Raw genomic sequence first — 14902 nt, 5'->3', positions numbered from 1 at the left:
AATGACAGCAAATGCCATGGATAACTAACTTGAGTGGAGAGTGGGAGTTTTCAATGTGCTTTCACATACAAAACGATTTCAGGAGCAGCCCTTCACTGAGCACCAAGCGTGTGCCAATCACTTCACACATGTTACCTGTTTTGTCTTCTTAAAACCTCTATGAGGAGGGTACTGTGGCTTAGATTTTATAAAGTCAGCACTCAGCCTTGAGGAGCTAAGTGACCTGCGGGCAGTCACACAGTTAGTGCAAGGACTCAATCCCAGCTGGTTCTAACTCCAAAGCCTGTGCATCTCACACTGCTAGGTGCTACTGCCAATAGTCATCTATGTGTTGCATTCACTTCTTCTTCTGTGTCTGGAGGATGCTTCACTTCCTTCATAAATCGGAGGTGTGTGGTCAGGCTAACAGTTAGATATCCAGGGCCAGAGTAATTGTGTGTGTTGTATAGGTAGAAGCAGGTGAACGTGTGAGGGAGTACCTGTTGGCTCTCCTTGCCACTCAGCTCAAGGCAGATGGTGAGGAGAGGCCTGTCTGGCTTGGGGCACCTGGGCAGCAGGTGGGAGCTCCTGGAACTGGCACTCCGGGCACACAGAAGCGGCTCTGGCTTGCCTAGCCCACCACATTGCAAGATGCCGTACTGGCCCCTTTCCTGAATGGCTGTCCAAACAGAAACAGCTTATCTGGATAATTCTGGCCTACCACATCCAGTTTATAAAAAGGGAAGCCTTAGAGGCTTCTTTGAACAGGCTCAGTTCTTCAGGGGGCTGACTTTCTAGCAGGAACAAGTCATTTTGAATGTGCACTAAAGCTAAGCTGACAATTATGCAAAAATACTCCGCACCAGCCTGTAAAGCTCAAACTGCCACAGGGTAGGGCTGCTGAGTAAAGAAAAATCTTGTGATTTGGAATCAGATTTTATTTCTTACTTTTAATTTTACTGCCTTATATCATAATAGCCCTTATAATATTTCTGCAGTGGTGACTTTCATGGTATCTCACGTCCCCATTTTAAAATTTATAACTTTGGGGGCCAGGCATGGTGGCACGTCCCTGTAATCCCAGCATTTTGGGAGGCTGAGGCAGGCAGATCACCTGAGGTCAGGAGCTCGAGACCAGCCCAGCCAACATGACAAAACCCCGTATCTACTAAAAATATAAAAATTAGCTGGGCATGGTGGCACACGCCTGTAGTCTCAGCTACTCAGGAGGCTGAGGCAGAAGAATCACTTGAACCAGGGAGGCAGAGGTTGCAGTGAGCCAAGATCGCACCACCGCACTCCAGCCTGGGAGCCTGGGTGACAGAGCAAGACTCCGTCTCTAAATAAATAAATAAATAAATAAATAAATAAATACATGCTTATACCTTTGGGAGGAGGTCTACCTCAGGAATGTGATGAATAAGTGTCCTATTTGGGCTTGCACAATAACAGGGGCTTTGGAGATAGGAGTAGTGAGAGAAGGTTCCAATGGTCTAAAAACTTCTGAATCAACAATGTGTTTTCCAGTTCGTGAAATCTTTATTTCCTTATAATTCCACAGGTGAAAGGAAACATTTAACTGTAATCAACTCAATCCATGCTTTTACAACTAGCATTTCTGTTCTTTTACCATCTCACTCCAAGGATCCCCTGTATTACCGATATGTGCCCCGCAACCCTCCACACAGAATTCAACAGCACTTGGGCTTCACAGAGAACTGCGATTTAAAAGTGAGCACCTCCTGAGAGAGTATGGGCTCTATGAGAGGCTTCGTTCTCTAAGCCAAACCAAAATAAGCCTGACCTCATCTAATTTTTCAGAGTGGAGCAGGTGTGAATTTGGAGATTGCCATTTTTGGGCAGTGAACAGTTGGAAAAAAATACCTGAATCCTGTGTGTGTTGCTATTCCCTGCCCAGCGTTTCCACATGGCTCCACCTGCAGATTCACTCAACTCCAGCAACTTCATTTTGCCTTCCTCTCTTGGGGTTTGGAAATGCAACCACCACTGGGATATTTGCCAGTGCTAAATAGGTTTAGAACAAGGGTCAGCCTTATAAAGCTTGGAGGCTTCTGCCCACGTGTATATATATTTCGGGCTAAGAATCCCATGGCTTAAAAAAATCAATTTTACCCATATTTTGGTGGGATTAAGCAAGGGTAACAAACAGGTTCCTGAATCTGGCAAATTCAACCTCTTTACAATTTTACTGAATACTTAAAAAAATTTAACTTAATTTAAAAATGAGATCAAGGAGAAGTATATCTTCAGTATAAGCAATTTATTTCTAATTCTTGACCTTTTCCTTCTTCCCCTCTCCATCCATCCATCCAGCAAACATTTATTAAGTTCCAAGTGCCAAGCAACAGTCCATTGGCTCACATTAGTCATTTAGGTTCAACACATAATCTAGTTGTGCAATTTAATGCAGCTCAAGTGTGAGTGAAAATCCAAAGTACAAGCTAAAGACATCGGCCCCTTCATAAGTTGGCACTGCTTACAAACATGAAGCAATCCATTTCAGCTGCTCCTTAGCATAATGGAAGGAACATATCATTTGAAACCAAATAGGTTTGGGTTCAAACTCTGCTTCACGATCTAATGTTTTATAGCTTTGTGACTTTAGGCAATTTTTACTTAGCTCTCTGGCTCATTTCTCTGTCTGTAATGTTGTAAGAATTAAATAAAATAACATATGTAAAGCCCCATATTGGCATGGTTTATGGTAAGTTCATAATATGGGCTTCTCCTTTCTCCTCCTTCCTCTTCTCTTCATTCAACATTCATTTGACAAATGCTGTTGAATACCTACTAAGTCAGGCACTGGTTTAGGTGCTGGGGTATAGCAATGAGTAAAACAAAGTCCTTGCCTTTGTGAATGTCACATTCTATAGCAGGTGCTGTAGTCTGGACGTTTTTCCCTCCAAATCTCACATTAAAATTTGATCCCCAATGTTGGAGGTGGAGCCTAATGGGAGGTCTTGGGGTCATGGAGGTGAATCCCTTATGAATAGATTAATGTCCTCCATGGGTGAGGCAGTGACTGAGTGAGTTCTCACTCTATTAGTTCCTGCTAGAGTTCCTCTGAGAGCTGGTTATTAAAAAGAGCCTTGCACCTTCTCTTTGTCTCTCTCTCTCGCTTCCTCTGGTGCTGTGTGATCTCTGCACACATCAGCTCCTTTTCACTTTCTGCCATGAGTGGAAGCAGCCTGTGGCCCTAGCCAGATATGGACACCCAATCTTCAACTTTTTCAGACATCAGAATTGTGAGCCAAATAAACCTTTTATTCTTTACAAATTACCTAGTCTTAGGTATTCTTTTATAGCAACACAAATGTACTAAAAGAAGGGGTGTCAGACAATATGCAATATGTCAGCCAAGTGCTATGTAGAAAAAGCATAGAGGAGGGTAGAGGAGGTAAAATGAATGCATGGAAAGTGTGATTTACATAGGTTATCAGGGAGATAACTTCTTTGATAAGGTGACATTTAAGCATAGACCTAAAGGAAGTGAGTTCTTATCATCAATAAAAGAGGAACATTTCCCTAGACACTGGGGCCATTCCATCTGCATCTTTCTAAGTGCTATGATTTGGGTGTGGTTTGTCCCCATCAAAACTCATGTTGAAATTTTATTCCCAATATGGTAGTGTTCAATGGTAGGGTCTAGTGAGAGGTGTTTGGGTTATATGGGTGGGCCCCTTATGAACAGATGAATAGATGAATGCCCCCATTCAAGGGTAAGTGAGTTTTAATGAGAACAAATTAGTTTCTGAGGGAACAGGTTGTTTAAAAGGGTCTGGCTTCCTTGGCTTCTCTTTCTTTCTCTCTCATCACATGATTTCCTTGCCCCTTCATCTATTGCTTTCTGCTTTCTGCCATGAGTTGAAGCAGCATGAGGCCTTCACCAGATGCAGCTGCCAATTTTGAACTTTCCAGCCACTAGAATCATGAGCCAAGTAAACCTCTTTTTATAGATGACCCAGCCTCAGGTATTCTGTTATAGCAACACTAAGCAGACTTAGACAGTAAGTAAGATGAATATTTCATGAATAAATGAAAGAATGAATATTTCTATTCAGGTGTTCACTAGACTTAGTTTTATATTACAAAATACTCACCAGTTTTCTCTGAGAAGCTTTCCCATGGTTTTCCATTAAACATCATAACATCTTAATATCCCACTTCCATCTACCTTCAGGGTTCTTAGATTTGCCATCTCTTTTGGGGAAAGGGCTAAAGTGCCACAGCAACCAAACAGATGCATGTCTTCTCTTTCTGAAGGTCAACTCTGACCCCTGGCTTGAGGATAGTTAGAAGACCACCTTCTGAGTTGGTTTTTAAAAGCCAGGCAATTCAACTGGAAAGATCTCAAATAGGGTAAGACTTCTCAAGTCCCAGATCATTTCCTTCTAAGGAGGTCCAAAGGATTAGTCACTGATTGTGTGAGTGATGGGTCAGTGGGAGAACCCCGGGAGGCCTGGCTGAGTCCCAAATCAGATATGAATCCCTGCACCCCTTGAACCAACTTAACATCCCAACGACTCTCCAAATTAGAGCTATACTGACAGTTCCAACACCATTCTGAAGAATGAATAATCCAAAGGTCAAACAGGTAACAACATGATTCTGGTCATCTGGAAAACTTTCCCAACCCAATAGACTGTCGCACTGCTTTGCAAACTTTAACGTGCCTACAAACGACACAGGGATCTCATTTAAATGTTAAGTTTGATTCTGGGATAGGGCCTGAGATTCTTTGTTTTTAACATGGTCCAAGTGGTGCCATTTGCTACTGGTCTGGTGTCCACCTTTTTATTCAGATGAGGTCTCACTGTGTTGCTCAAGCTGGAGTGCAGTATCTACTCACAGATGCAATCATAACACACTGCAGCCTTAAACTCCTGGCCTCAAGCAATCCTCTAGTCTCAGCCTCCCACGTAGCTGGGCTGCTCTCAACCTTGGGGTCCACATTTTAAGCATCAAGTTTCAAGTGGCCTTCAAACTTGGCTGCATCTTAACAGCACTCAGAGAGCTTTTAAAAATTGTAGCAGCTGGACATCAGCTTTTACCCAGTGACCAATTAAACCAGCACCTGTGGGGATAAGACTCAGGAAACAGTATTTTTTAAAACTCCTTATGTGGTTCTAATATGTGGCCAAAGTTGAGAACTACTACAATCGACTAAGAACACGTACAAAAGTTCAAGTGATAGTGAAGGAAATTCGCATTGATAAGCACCCGCTATACTTCAAGCACTCAATTAGTCATTCTATTAATACACAAATGAATTTCTTCAGTAGTAACTGATGTAACAAAAATAATAAAACCTGACTCTTTTATACCTTCTTATAATTTTATAAGAAATTCTTATTCACCTGTTTTCATTTAATTCTCCTAATTCATGGAGGTAGGAGCTGATGGTTGATTTTATAGATGATCTTACACATAGATTTCATAGATCAGTGTAAAGAGGTGAATCTGTGTGACTTGCTAAGGATAGTGGGTAAATAGAAGAGAAGTTCAGGTGCCTGGCTCTCAGTTTTCCCAAGCACTGCTACCTCATCTGAGGTTGGACATAGAAAAATGGTGGTATACCAGCCTGGCCAACATGGTGAAACCCTGTCTCTACTAAAAATACAAAAATTAGCCAGGCATGATGGTGGGCACCTGTAGTCCCAACAACTCAGGAGGCTGAGGCAGAAGAATTGCTTGAACCCAGAAGGCGGAGGTTACAGTGAGCTGAGATTGCACCACTGCACTCCAGCCTGGGCAACAGACTGAGACTCAGTCAAAAAAAAAAAAAAGAAAAAAGAAAGAAGAAGAAAGAAGGAAGAAGGAAGAAGGAAGAAAGAAGAAGGAAGAAAGAAGAAGAAGAAGAAGAAGAAGAGGAAGAAGGAAGCAGAAGCAGAAGAAGAAGAAGAAGGAGGAGGAGGAGGAGGGGGAGGGGAAGAGGAAGAGGAAGAAGAAGAAGAAGGAGGAGGAGGAGGAGAAGAGGAAGAAGAAGAAGAAGAAGAAGAAGAAGAAGAAGAAGAAGAAGAAGAAGAAGAAGAAGAAGAAGAAGGAGAGTGGTATTCATAAAGTGTGCATGAGTCTTGTCAATGATGATGCTGGGTACATTGCAAAGCCTGAAGAGGCTACAGTCACTCTCAGGTAAAGTTTACTTTTTATTGATATACAGATAGTTTAGGAGACTGGGGCCCGAAGGCAGAAGGAAGCTCAGTCTGTTAGGGGCTCTGGCAGACTGACAGCAGCAGCATCAAGAAATCCACTAAACAGCTGCAAAACTCAGAGGCCTACATCACACAGGATTATGATTCTTGATCCTCTCATAGATGATGAAACCAGCATCTCTCTCCCCTACAGGGCCTAATAGATAATCTGTGTGAGTCATCCTCTAAAAATTATTGGAAAGTAACCTATGTTTCAGCACTGGAAAATTGGTTTGCATTTTTAGGTAGTGGTCCTGCCATTTAATACCCAAGAAAGCTTAGGAGAGATCCCCTGGACAGGCACTGTGTGGATGGCAGCAGAGCATCTCAACAGCCTCTATTGGTGAGCTAAAGTGAGACCTTCTTAAGCAGGAAAAGCAGAAGAAACACACCAAGGGTACACCGGGCAGCAGCCTTAGACCTTGAACTCTAGTTGCAGCCTGTTGAAAAACTATAGGACCGGCAGGTAGACCTGGTTCAACTTCCAAGAAGATGTGGCCATTTTTGTGCCAAGACTCCTGATTCCCCGCCTGAGCAAGGGACCTATTTCACCCTAAATGAATGAACCAAGCTTTACTGTTCACAATCTGGAAAGTATTGCTTGTTCCTTATCCATACATTCACTGATACATTCATTTACTCATGCAAAGATTATTGAGTGTCTGTTTATAGCAATGAAAATTTGATAAATGAATGAATATTTCTATTCAGGGATTGACAATACTTGTTTTCATGTTCTGAAACACTCTCTAGCTGCCTGAAAAAATCCCCCATAGCTTTCCTTAATCCAATAAATGCATATTCGTTGCAGGTTAGTCTATTTAGTTGCTATTCCTCCCTCTCCACCCTGCCACCCAAAACACATATACATGGCTAACAGCATCAATTTTAGCTACGAAATGTGAATATAAAATGAAAAGTGCCCAGAGGTCCTAAAACTGAGCTCTGAGGTCTTTGCATGACTCCTTCCTCCTTTCCTTCTATAGATGATTTAAGTGACCATAAAATTGTTTCTATGTAAGTGTTAAGCTCACCCGGAAAAAGCTTTTGTTCTTTTTTTGGCTTCTTTTTCAGGTTGGAATGCTGGACCCCTAGCATTGAAGTGGTGTAGAGGAAAAGATAAAGGTCTTGGAGTTAGGGATTGGATCTATGTCAAGGTAGAAGGGGAAGAGGAAGGAGTCGATGATTCCTCATCCCAGGCTGGGTGCTAGGCAGAACGGCAATGCCACGTATAGAGGGCTCAGGAACTCACGATGTGGAGGCCATGTTGCTCATGCCTGGCCAGCTGGGGCTCCACCTGTCATGTTGTCATGTGACCAGTGCATTCATTTAGTTGTGTTTTTGAGTCACAAGCAGTTTGTTGATCCTTGCCCAATGTGAACTTGGCTCAGTCTGCTTTTGTTTTGTTTTGCTTTGCTTTTTGCTTCCCCTATTACCAAGTTTGATTTTAATTCAGGTTGTTCTCATGAGGCTTCTAATCTAGAGGGAAAAATTCCAACCATGTCTCCACGGGGGGAAAGAGTAAGGTAGAAAGGATTAGAAGGAAACTGGAAGCACCTCTCAAAGTAGGTGAGGCTGAACCATGACTGAAAATGGGGCAAGGCCTAATTTAATAAATGGCATTGATGAGGTGATTAGACATAGCTGACACAGGCTCAGCAAAGCCTTGAGAGCAGAGGGAATGCCAAACAGGGGTACATCGAGAGCGACCTGTGACCACTGGCAACTCACTCCTCCTCTCCAGCCCCAGAGAGGAGGAGTGAATAAGCAATAAGAGGAGGAGCGAATCAAACTGGCTGTGAATAAGCAAGATGGCTGCATTTCCAGTCCCCAGCTCCCAAGGCCTGGTTTCCTCAGTTTGTCAACTGATGGGGTTAGCTGCATTGTGTTTAAAATCTGGACGAAATATTGAGTGTGGGCTGAAAGAAGCCAGCGTTTGTTAAGTATGTTCTGTGTGCCAGAGCTATGCTCTTGCTGGGCAGCCTCATTCAATCCTCACAACAGCACTGTCATCTCCACCTTGCAAATAAGGAAGCCAGGTCTATCTGATCTGGAAGCCCATGTTAGAGCATGCCATCTCTCAAGCACTTCAACCTGAGGGAAATGGTGGTGTTGAAGGACTTTCTCTGGCAATATTTATAGGACATGATAGGAGCAGTGGCTTGCACAGCAGTTTCAAGGAAAAAGAGGAAGCAGGAAACAAAGCAGCAAGGAGAAACTGAATTACCTGCCCATATCCTGTCTCTGGGTCCTGTAATGCTAATGGAAGTTGGCCACTGTGGTGTGACTAAATTTACTATCTTGGCGGAAGCTGTAAGAGACAGCATGCAAAATTGCAACTCCCTTTATAATTTGTGTTGACACCCCAATAGAAAAATGAGAAAAGGCATAGAAAAATAATCTATGAAAGAAAAAATATATAAATGGCAAAACAATTTTATGGAAAACTTTAGCCAGAAATCAAAGAAATGTTCATTAAAACAACAATGAAAAGATAAGATTTTTAAAACTCTAAAAATTGTGTCAAGATCCAAATATAGGGTAATTATTTTAAAAATACGTATGATGATACAATGGAATACTATGCTGGTATTAACATTATTGTTTAATAATATAGAAATACAATATATGGATGTGAAAAAAAAAGCTGGAAACAAAACTGTATAAATGGTATAATTCCCAATTGAAAAATGTATATTTATGTATAGAAAAAAATACTGGTTCAGTGGCATTAAGTGCATTCACATGGCTATGCAACCATCACCACTATACATGCCCAGAATATCTTCATTTTTCCAAAGTGAAACGCCATACTCATTAAACAATAACTCACCATTCCCTCTTTCCCCCAGCCCCTGGCCCCTACCAACCTACTTTCTGTCTCTGTGAGTTTGATTTCTCTAGGTACCACATATACATAAAATTGTACAATGTTTGTCCTTTCGTGTCTGGCTTATTCAGTTAGAATAATGTCTTCAAGGTTTACCTATGTTGTAGCATATGTCAAAATTTCATTCCTTTTTAAGCCTGAATAATATTATGTACAACATGTTTATCCATTCATCTGTCAACACTTGGTTTATTTCCACTTTTTGGTTATTGTGAATAATGCTGCTATGAACATAAGTCTTCAAATATCTCTTTGAGTCCCTGCTTTTAATTCTTAGGGGTATATACCCCAAAATAGAATTTCTGGATTATATGGTAATTCTGTGTTTAATCTTTTGTGCAATGATAATTTTAAATTCTTTATTGTCTTTTTGTTCTTCTGTATTTTAACATTTATTATATAATCATGAAAGTATTACTTTTAAAATCTAATTATTTGAATGCATTCTGCATTGTAAATGGACATATGTTCTGTGAGCTTTTCAACATTTCCCATAATTTGTGAATTAATATGTGTTTACAATGGGAAAAAAAAAGAAAAAAATACTGGAAAGAAATCTACCAGAACATTATCCATGTTTATTTTGGTGTGATTACTTTTATTGCCTTTTAGTTCTTTTCCACATACTCTGAAATTTCTAAATCAGTATATGCTACTTTGTTGATGAAGAATACCCAAGCAGGAATCAGAACTGCCAGCTGTTTAAGTCAGGGTTACAGCTATGAAATGAGGGGTTCAGAGCAACCTAGATGACTCCCACAGTTCTTTTGAGCTCTAACATTTCATTCATTCATTCAACAAGCATGTGTAGAACATCTGCATAGAACTATGGATCATACACCGACCCTTGGGCCCTCCAGAGCTGGACTCTGGCCAGATTGGAAAGCAAAGTTTGGGTTTGCTGCCTCCTGGTGTCATATTACTTGCCTTTTTCTTGCTAAGCTGTATAGACTTTATCTTCTCCCCCTTCTCCTCTTCCCCTTGTCAAGCCCTGTTCTCACGACAGAATTCAGACTCAGGTGATGTAAGTGATTGGCAACATCTCAAAGGTCTACGTCTCCCAGAGGACCTTGACTAAGTAGGGACAAAAATCTTACCCTAAAGAAATGAGGCCCTCTTGGCCAAATTTTAGGAAAAAGCTAGCAGGTGGAAAAATACTTGAGAGCCATCAGAATATTTGCTGTTTTGCCAGTAAATTCCTACTCATTTCACAAACCAATTCTGGCTCTTCCTCTTTCCTCTACTCTCCCTGAGAAACTTATAAGTTGCTCTGTTGTTACAGCAACCTCCCTGCACTGTAGCTCTTAGTTTGCGTGTTTTCTTCCATGTTCAGCTGTGAGCCACTTGAGGGTCTCATTTTCCCCGTATCCACAGCATCTATGGGCCCCAACAACAATTAGGTGGCAGATGCATGACTAATTGAATGGTATTTCAAGAGCTCCTCATCAGGCAGTGACCTCCTCGCTGTGTGGATGGAGCTGTTTCTGGCTCTTTTCATTGACATCCCTTAGAGATGCAGACAATTAATATACGTGACTGGCCACAGTGCCCTTGGAGTTTCTTAGAATGGGGTGGCCCTAGTGTGAGGAGCTATGAGTTTCTAATTCCTAGAAATTCCTCAGGGGTTTCAGCCTGGGGATGGCAACTCCTCACTGGAGAGCGAAATCAACTTAATAGGTTGAGATCAATTTTTAAAGTGAAATAGAAGAGAACAAGATAAAAATAGAAAAAAAATTTTAATTCCCCAAGTAATAATAATAAGTATAGTTTATATGAAATTTTTGTTTCTGGTGTGTGTGTGTGTGTGTGTGTGTGTGTCTGTGTGTGTCTGTATATACTGGGTCATAGTCGGTTATGATAAAAAGTGTCAGAAGCCGCCTTAAGCTGCGAGGGGGAAGGGAGACGCCTCCCCTCCAGCTATTTGCCCGTTGCTGAAACTCCACTGCCTGATGGATGGACACTGGGAACTGCCGCCTCTTTTCCCCCTACCCCCTAACAGCCACAGCCCTGGAAGCTGGCAGACTATTTTTCTTAGTGCAAGTGTGGAGTCTGGAGGATTAAGAGGACAAAATAGTTGTTTTGACCATGAAGAAAGTTTAAAGGCATGTTCGCTCTTTCCACTCATGGACTTCCTGGAGCCATTTTTTCCCTTGATGCTGCACCTGACAAGTATCTCAACAAAGGCCCCTCCCTTCCTCAACCTTCACTAATGGAGCCCAGGCTTCCTCCTCAGTTTGGACTTTTGCATGAGCAGCACCTCCAGGCCATGTACTTCTCGGCCATACTGGTGGTACAGCTGGCATCATCAGACCTGGGCCCAGAGGCTGAGCAACTCTGTTTAAGGAAGACTTTTGAAACCATCTTAAACAAGCTACCCAGAAGCCCCTTGGGCATTTTCACACTGATTTCAGGAGTAGTGCCGTGTAGGTGTCACATATGACTGCCTTCATCTGCAGTAGCTGTGTGACCTTGGACAACTTAGCCTCTCTGCTTCAGTTTCCCCATCTATAAAATGGAATTGGTAACTGTACCTACTTAATAGAATTATTGTAAGGATTAAACAAGCTAACACATACCAAGTGCTTAGAACAGTCCCTGCACTTAGTAAGCATTTAATAAATATTATTATTATTTAATCATTTCTTAAGCCTGCATGATAGTTATTATTTTTCCATATTTATAGATAAGAAAATGAGGCTCTGAGAAATTACATAATTTGCCCTGTGTCCTGTGTGTAGTAGAGACAAAGCCAGAACTTAAATCCAGATATCCTGACTTCAAGTTCTGTGTTCTTTTTCTCCTAATGATGCCTCACTCCAGCTTTAGCAGCCTGAGGGGCATCAAATTAACTCCTGTGGTGAACTTTTCCTTATCGGTCTCTGCTGGGCTGGCACCCAACTGTGAAAAGGGAACTCTTGGATCAAAGGTGTCTGGAGGGATGGTAAGCCCAGGGGAAGTTTCTCTTCATGATTTTGCATAGTCTTTGGGGACAGATATACTTGGGGGAGCTAGAGATAGACAGATAGATGATATAGATAGATAGATAGATAGATAGATAGATAGATAGATAGATAGATAGATAGATAGACAGATAGATGATAGATAGATGATAGATAGATGATAGATGATAGATAGATGATAGATAGATAGATAGATAGATAGATAGATAGATAGATAGATAGATAGATAGATGATAGAAAGAGATTTCTTTTAAAAAAAATTAGAATCAGAAATGAATGTCCTTGCCTGTACTGGCCACCCAAAGGCATTCTTTTGGAGTTCTAGGCTAATGGACAGCGACGAGCATATAGGGGAGAATCCTTACGCCTTCAATTAAGTTTTCATAACAATGTCTCTTGAGAACTGAGTATGGCAGTTTGAGATGGAGATATAATGTAAGTGTTGGTTTCATGCGCTAAGCAGCAGCTAAGTTCTATGTCTCATTCTTTTCCAGCCTGTGATTTGCTCATTTCTATAAAATAAAGTCTTAATAACTGTCCCTGCTTTCTCTTTTCTTGCAACCCACAGAGAGAACTGAAATTCCACATTCAGCACCCAAGGTTGGAGATATATTTTTGATGTATTTGGGATAGTTTTGTTGGATTTTATTACAGTCAATTTTTCAATTTGAAAAAATTCAAATCCACATGGGTTTTATACGATAATTCTGTTAATCAAACTATTTCATCAACCTGAGTTCTCTGATTGTGCTGGTTAATAAACTGTAATTCTCAAATATCCTTTTCACAGGTTTGCGCCTGGGCTAGGCATGGGGACTGATGAGGGATCTTGGTGCCCACTAGCATTCTTGGCACCCTCAGGCCCTCTTAAAGTTTAAGCCATCTTAAGCTGTCCAGGAGGAGCTGCAGGAATAGTTACTGGGGCACTCGCAAAGGATTAGAAAATGGGCCCCAGTGCCAGGTTACAAACAGGCAGGCCGCGTAATGCAGATAAAATAAGAACTGACTTCAGCTCTGCCCTAAAGTCACACCAAGAACTTTCTGAGAAAAAAAATCACATACATGAATATGCCGCTCAGAAGATCTACACACAACTACATTCTGTAATGCTGACTGACAGCAAATCATGAGAGAGGAAAGTCATTTAGTGATATTCTCCATCTGCCCCCCAGAGAGAGGCAAGGTCAAGTAACTCTGGTCTCTCCAGGATCACGGGGAGATTTGAGGGAGCAGAGTGGGCACACTGAGTGAAATCCACAAGTAGTCCCTGGATTTCATTTCAGCCAACAGTTTTAACAATAGTTTCTACATTCTATCTGGGAAACAATGGCTGTGACAAGGGCCCTTGTAAAGTCAAGGGGGCCATAAAGACTTTACATCAGACCCATCATAGTGTAGCACGTTTGGTTCTCCTCATTTGAAGAGTTAGGACCCACCCCTCATTGTTCACACATCCCAGCTGTGCGACAAGGGCATCTGATTCACATGAGGCCAAAATAAAGCAGACTTCAGTATATATTCTCTGCATCCTTGTTCCCATATCCCAACCCCTGGCCAAAGGCATTCCCTCAGCACCTCACTGAGGCAGCGCAGACAGCATGCCCTTTGATTACTTACCTCAAGCACGATTTCTTTCAGTTGGAACTGTTTTTGCGCGATCTTATCTGAAGACACCGGCTCATGGTAGTAGAGGCAAAGCAAGTCATATTTCTTTAAAACCTGCTTGAAGTTCTTCTCGGAAAGACTTACCACTCGGTCCTTCCCATCATACGTGGGGAAATTAAGCCCCTCTTCTGCCCTGCAAGAGGACAGAAAATAAACCCCCACAATAAACAAGTGAGTTCTCTTCATTTGGGAAAACTTTTGTTTCTCGTTCCCAAATATGCCGTGTGCAGAAGAGAGGACAGAAGACTGTTAGAGGCCTTCTTGGGCCAAGCAGGGAGCAGACAGGCTGATTTTGTCCCTCTTCTTTGCCCTTCCTGGGACCGAGAAGTGACTCTTCACCTCTTTGGGTCCAGCCAGCTCTGGAATCGTGGGCTCAGGACAAAGAGCAGAGGCACACACACACACACACACACACACACACACACACACACGCAAGCGCGAGAGTAGAGAAACAGCCAAGCTAGGGAGGCTGGGAGGCCAAGCCCCAGATACCTTACATAGCTCTGCTCAGCCTCTGTCTCATTAGGAACTCCATTTTTAGGATGCAGTTGTTTCAGGCTAAAAATAAATCATGCAATGAATAAAAAAGTTAGATACGACACTGTAGAGGGATTCGCTGATACAGTCTGTCCGAGTGGTGAAGAGGGAAGAGGCAGAAGGAAAAAGACAAGAATGTACATGCATGAAATAAGGAGGCTAGAAAGGTCAAAGAAGAGAAAGAAACTCGAGAGGGAGAGAGATAAGGGACTATGGTGCCAATAAGCAAATAGAGAGTTAAAACATACGGAATGACATTCATACATTACTGAAATGTCAAATCACACCAGGGAGGTAACTCAGCCTGTCCCCTCATGGTGGTTGCTCATCCTCTGCTCCTCACTGCAACATGGAACAAAATGGAGCCCCGAGGTAGACTTCATGTTCTACTCCTGTCTTTTTCTGACTTCCATCCTCTCTTCTTAAAAATCCTCTGCCAGACACTGGGTGAGGGGTGCAGGGACACCCTGCTGAACCCAGCTGACACCAGAAGAATCTGTCCTCATTAAAATAAAATGAAACAAAGTTCACAGTTCCAATCCCTACTCTGCCTTTTAACAGCTAATGAACTTTGGAGGGTCACTCGCCCTCTCTGATTCTCAGTTCCCCTCTATGTAAAGTGGGGCTGATAATAACCACAAAGTTTAAAACACATAGAT

At 42.0% G+C, this 14902-nt stretch overlaps 1 protein-coding gene across 1 annotated transcript in view; it reads right to left on the bottom strand.

Annotated features, from left to right (window-relative positions):
- Positions 1-13892, bottom strand: part of CASQ2 (calsequestrin 2) — a 69370-nt gene extending 55478 nt beyond the window's left edge. The window contains exon 1 of the mRNA XM_032154894.3: positions 13659-13892. Coding sequence (XP_032010785.1) covers positions 13659-13892 — 234 coding nt within the window. The remainder of the gene's footprint in view (positions 1-13658) is intronic.
- Between the last annotated feature and the right edge of the window lie 1010 nt (positions 13893-14902).

Source organism: Hylobates moloch, unplaced genomic scaffold (assembly GCF_009828535.3).
Source record: "Hylobates moloch isolate HMO894 unplaced genomic scaffold, HMol_V3 SCAFFOLD_5, whole genome shotgun sequence".
Lineage (NCBI taxonomy): Eukaryota > Metazoa > Chordata > Mammalia > Primates > Hylobatidae > Hylobates > Hylobates moloch.
The sequence above is the reverse complement of the archived record's forward strand: the minus strand, read 5'-3'. Positions and strand labels throughout refer to the sequence as shown.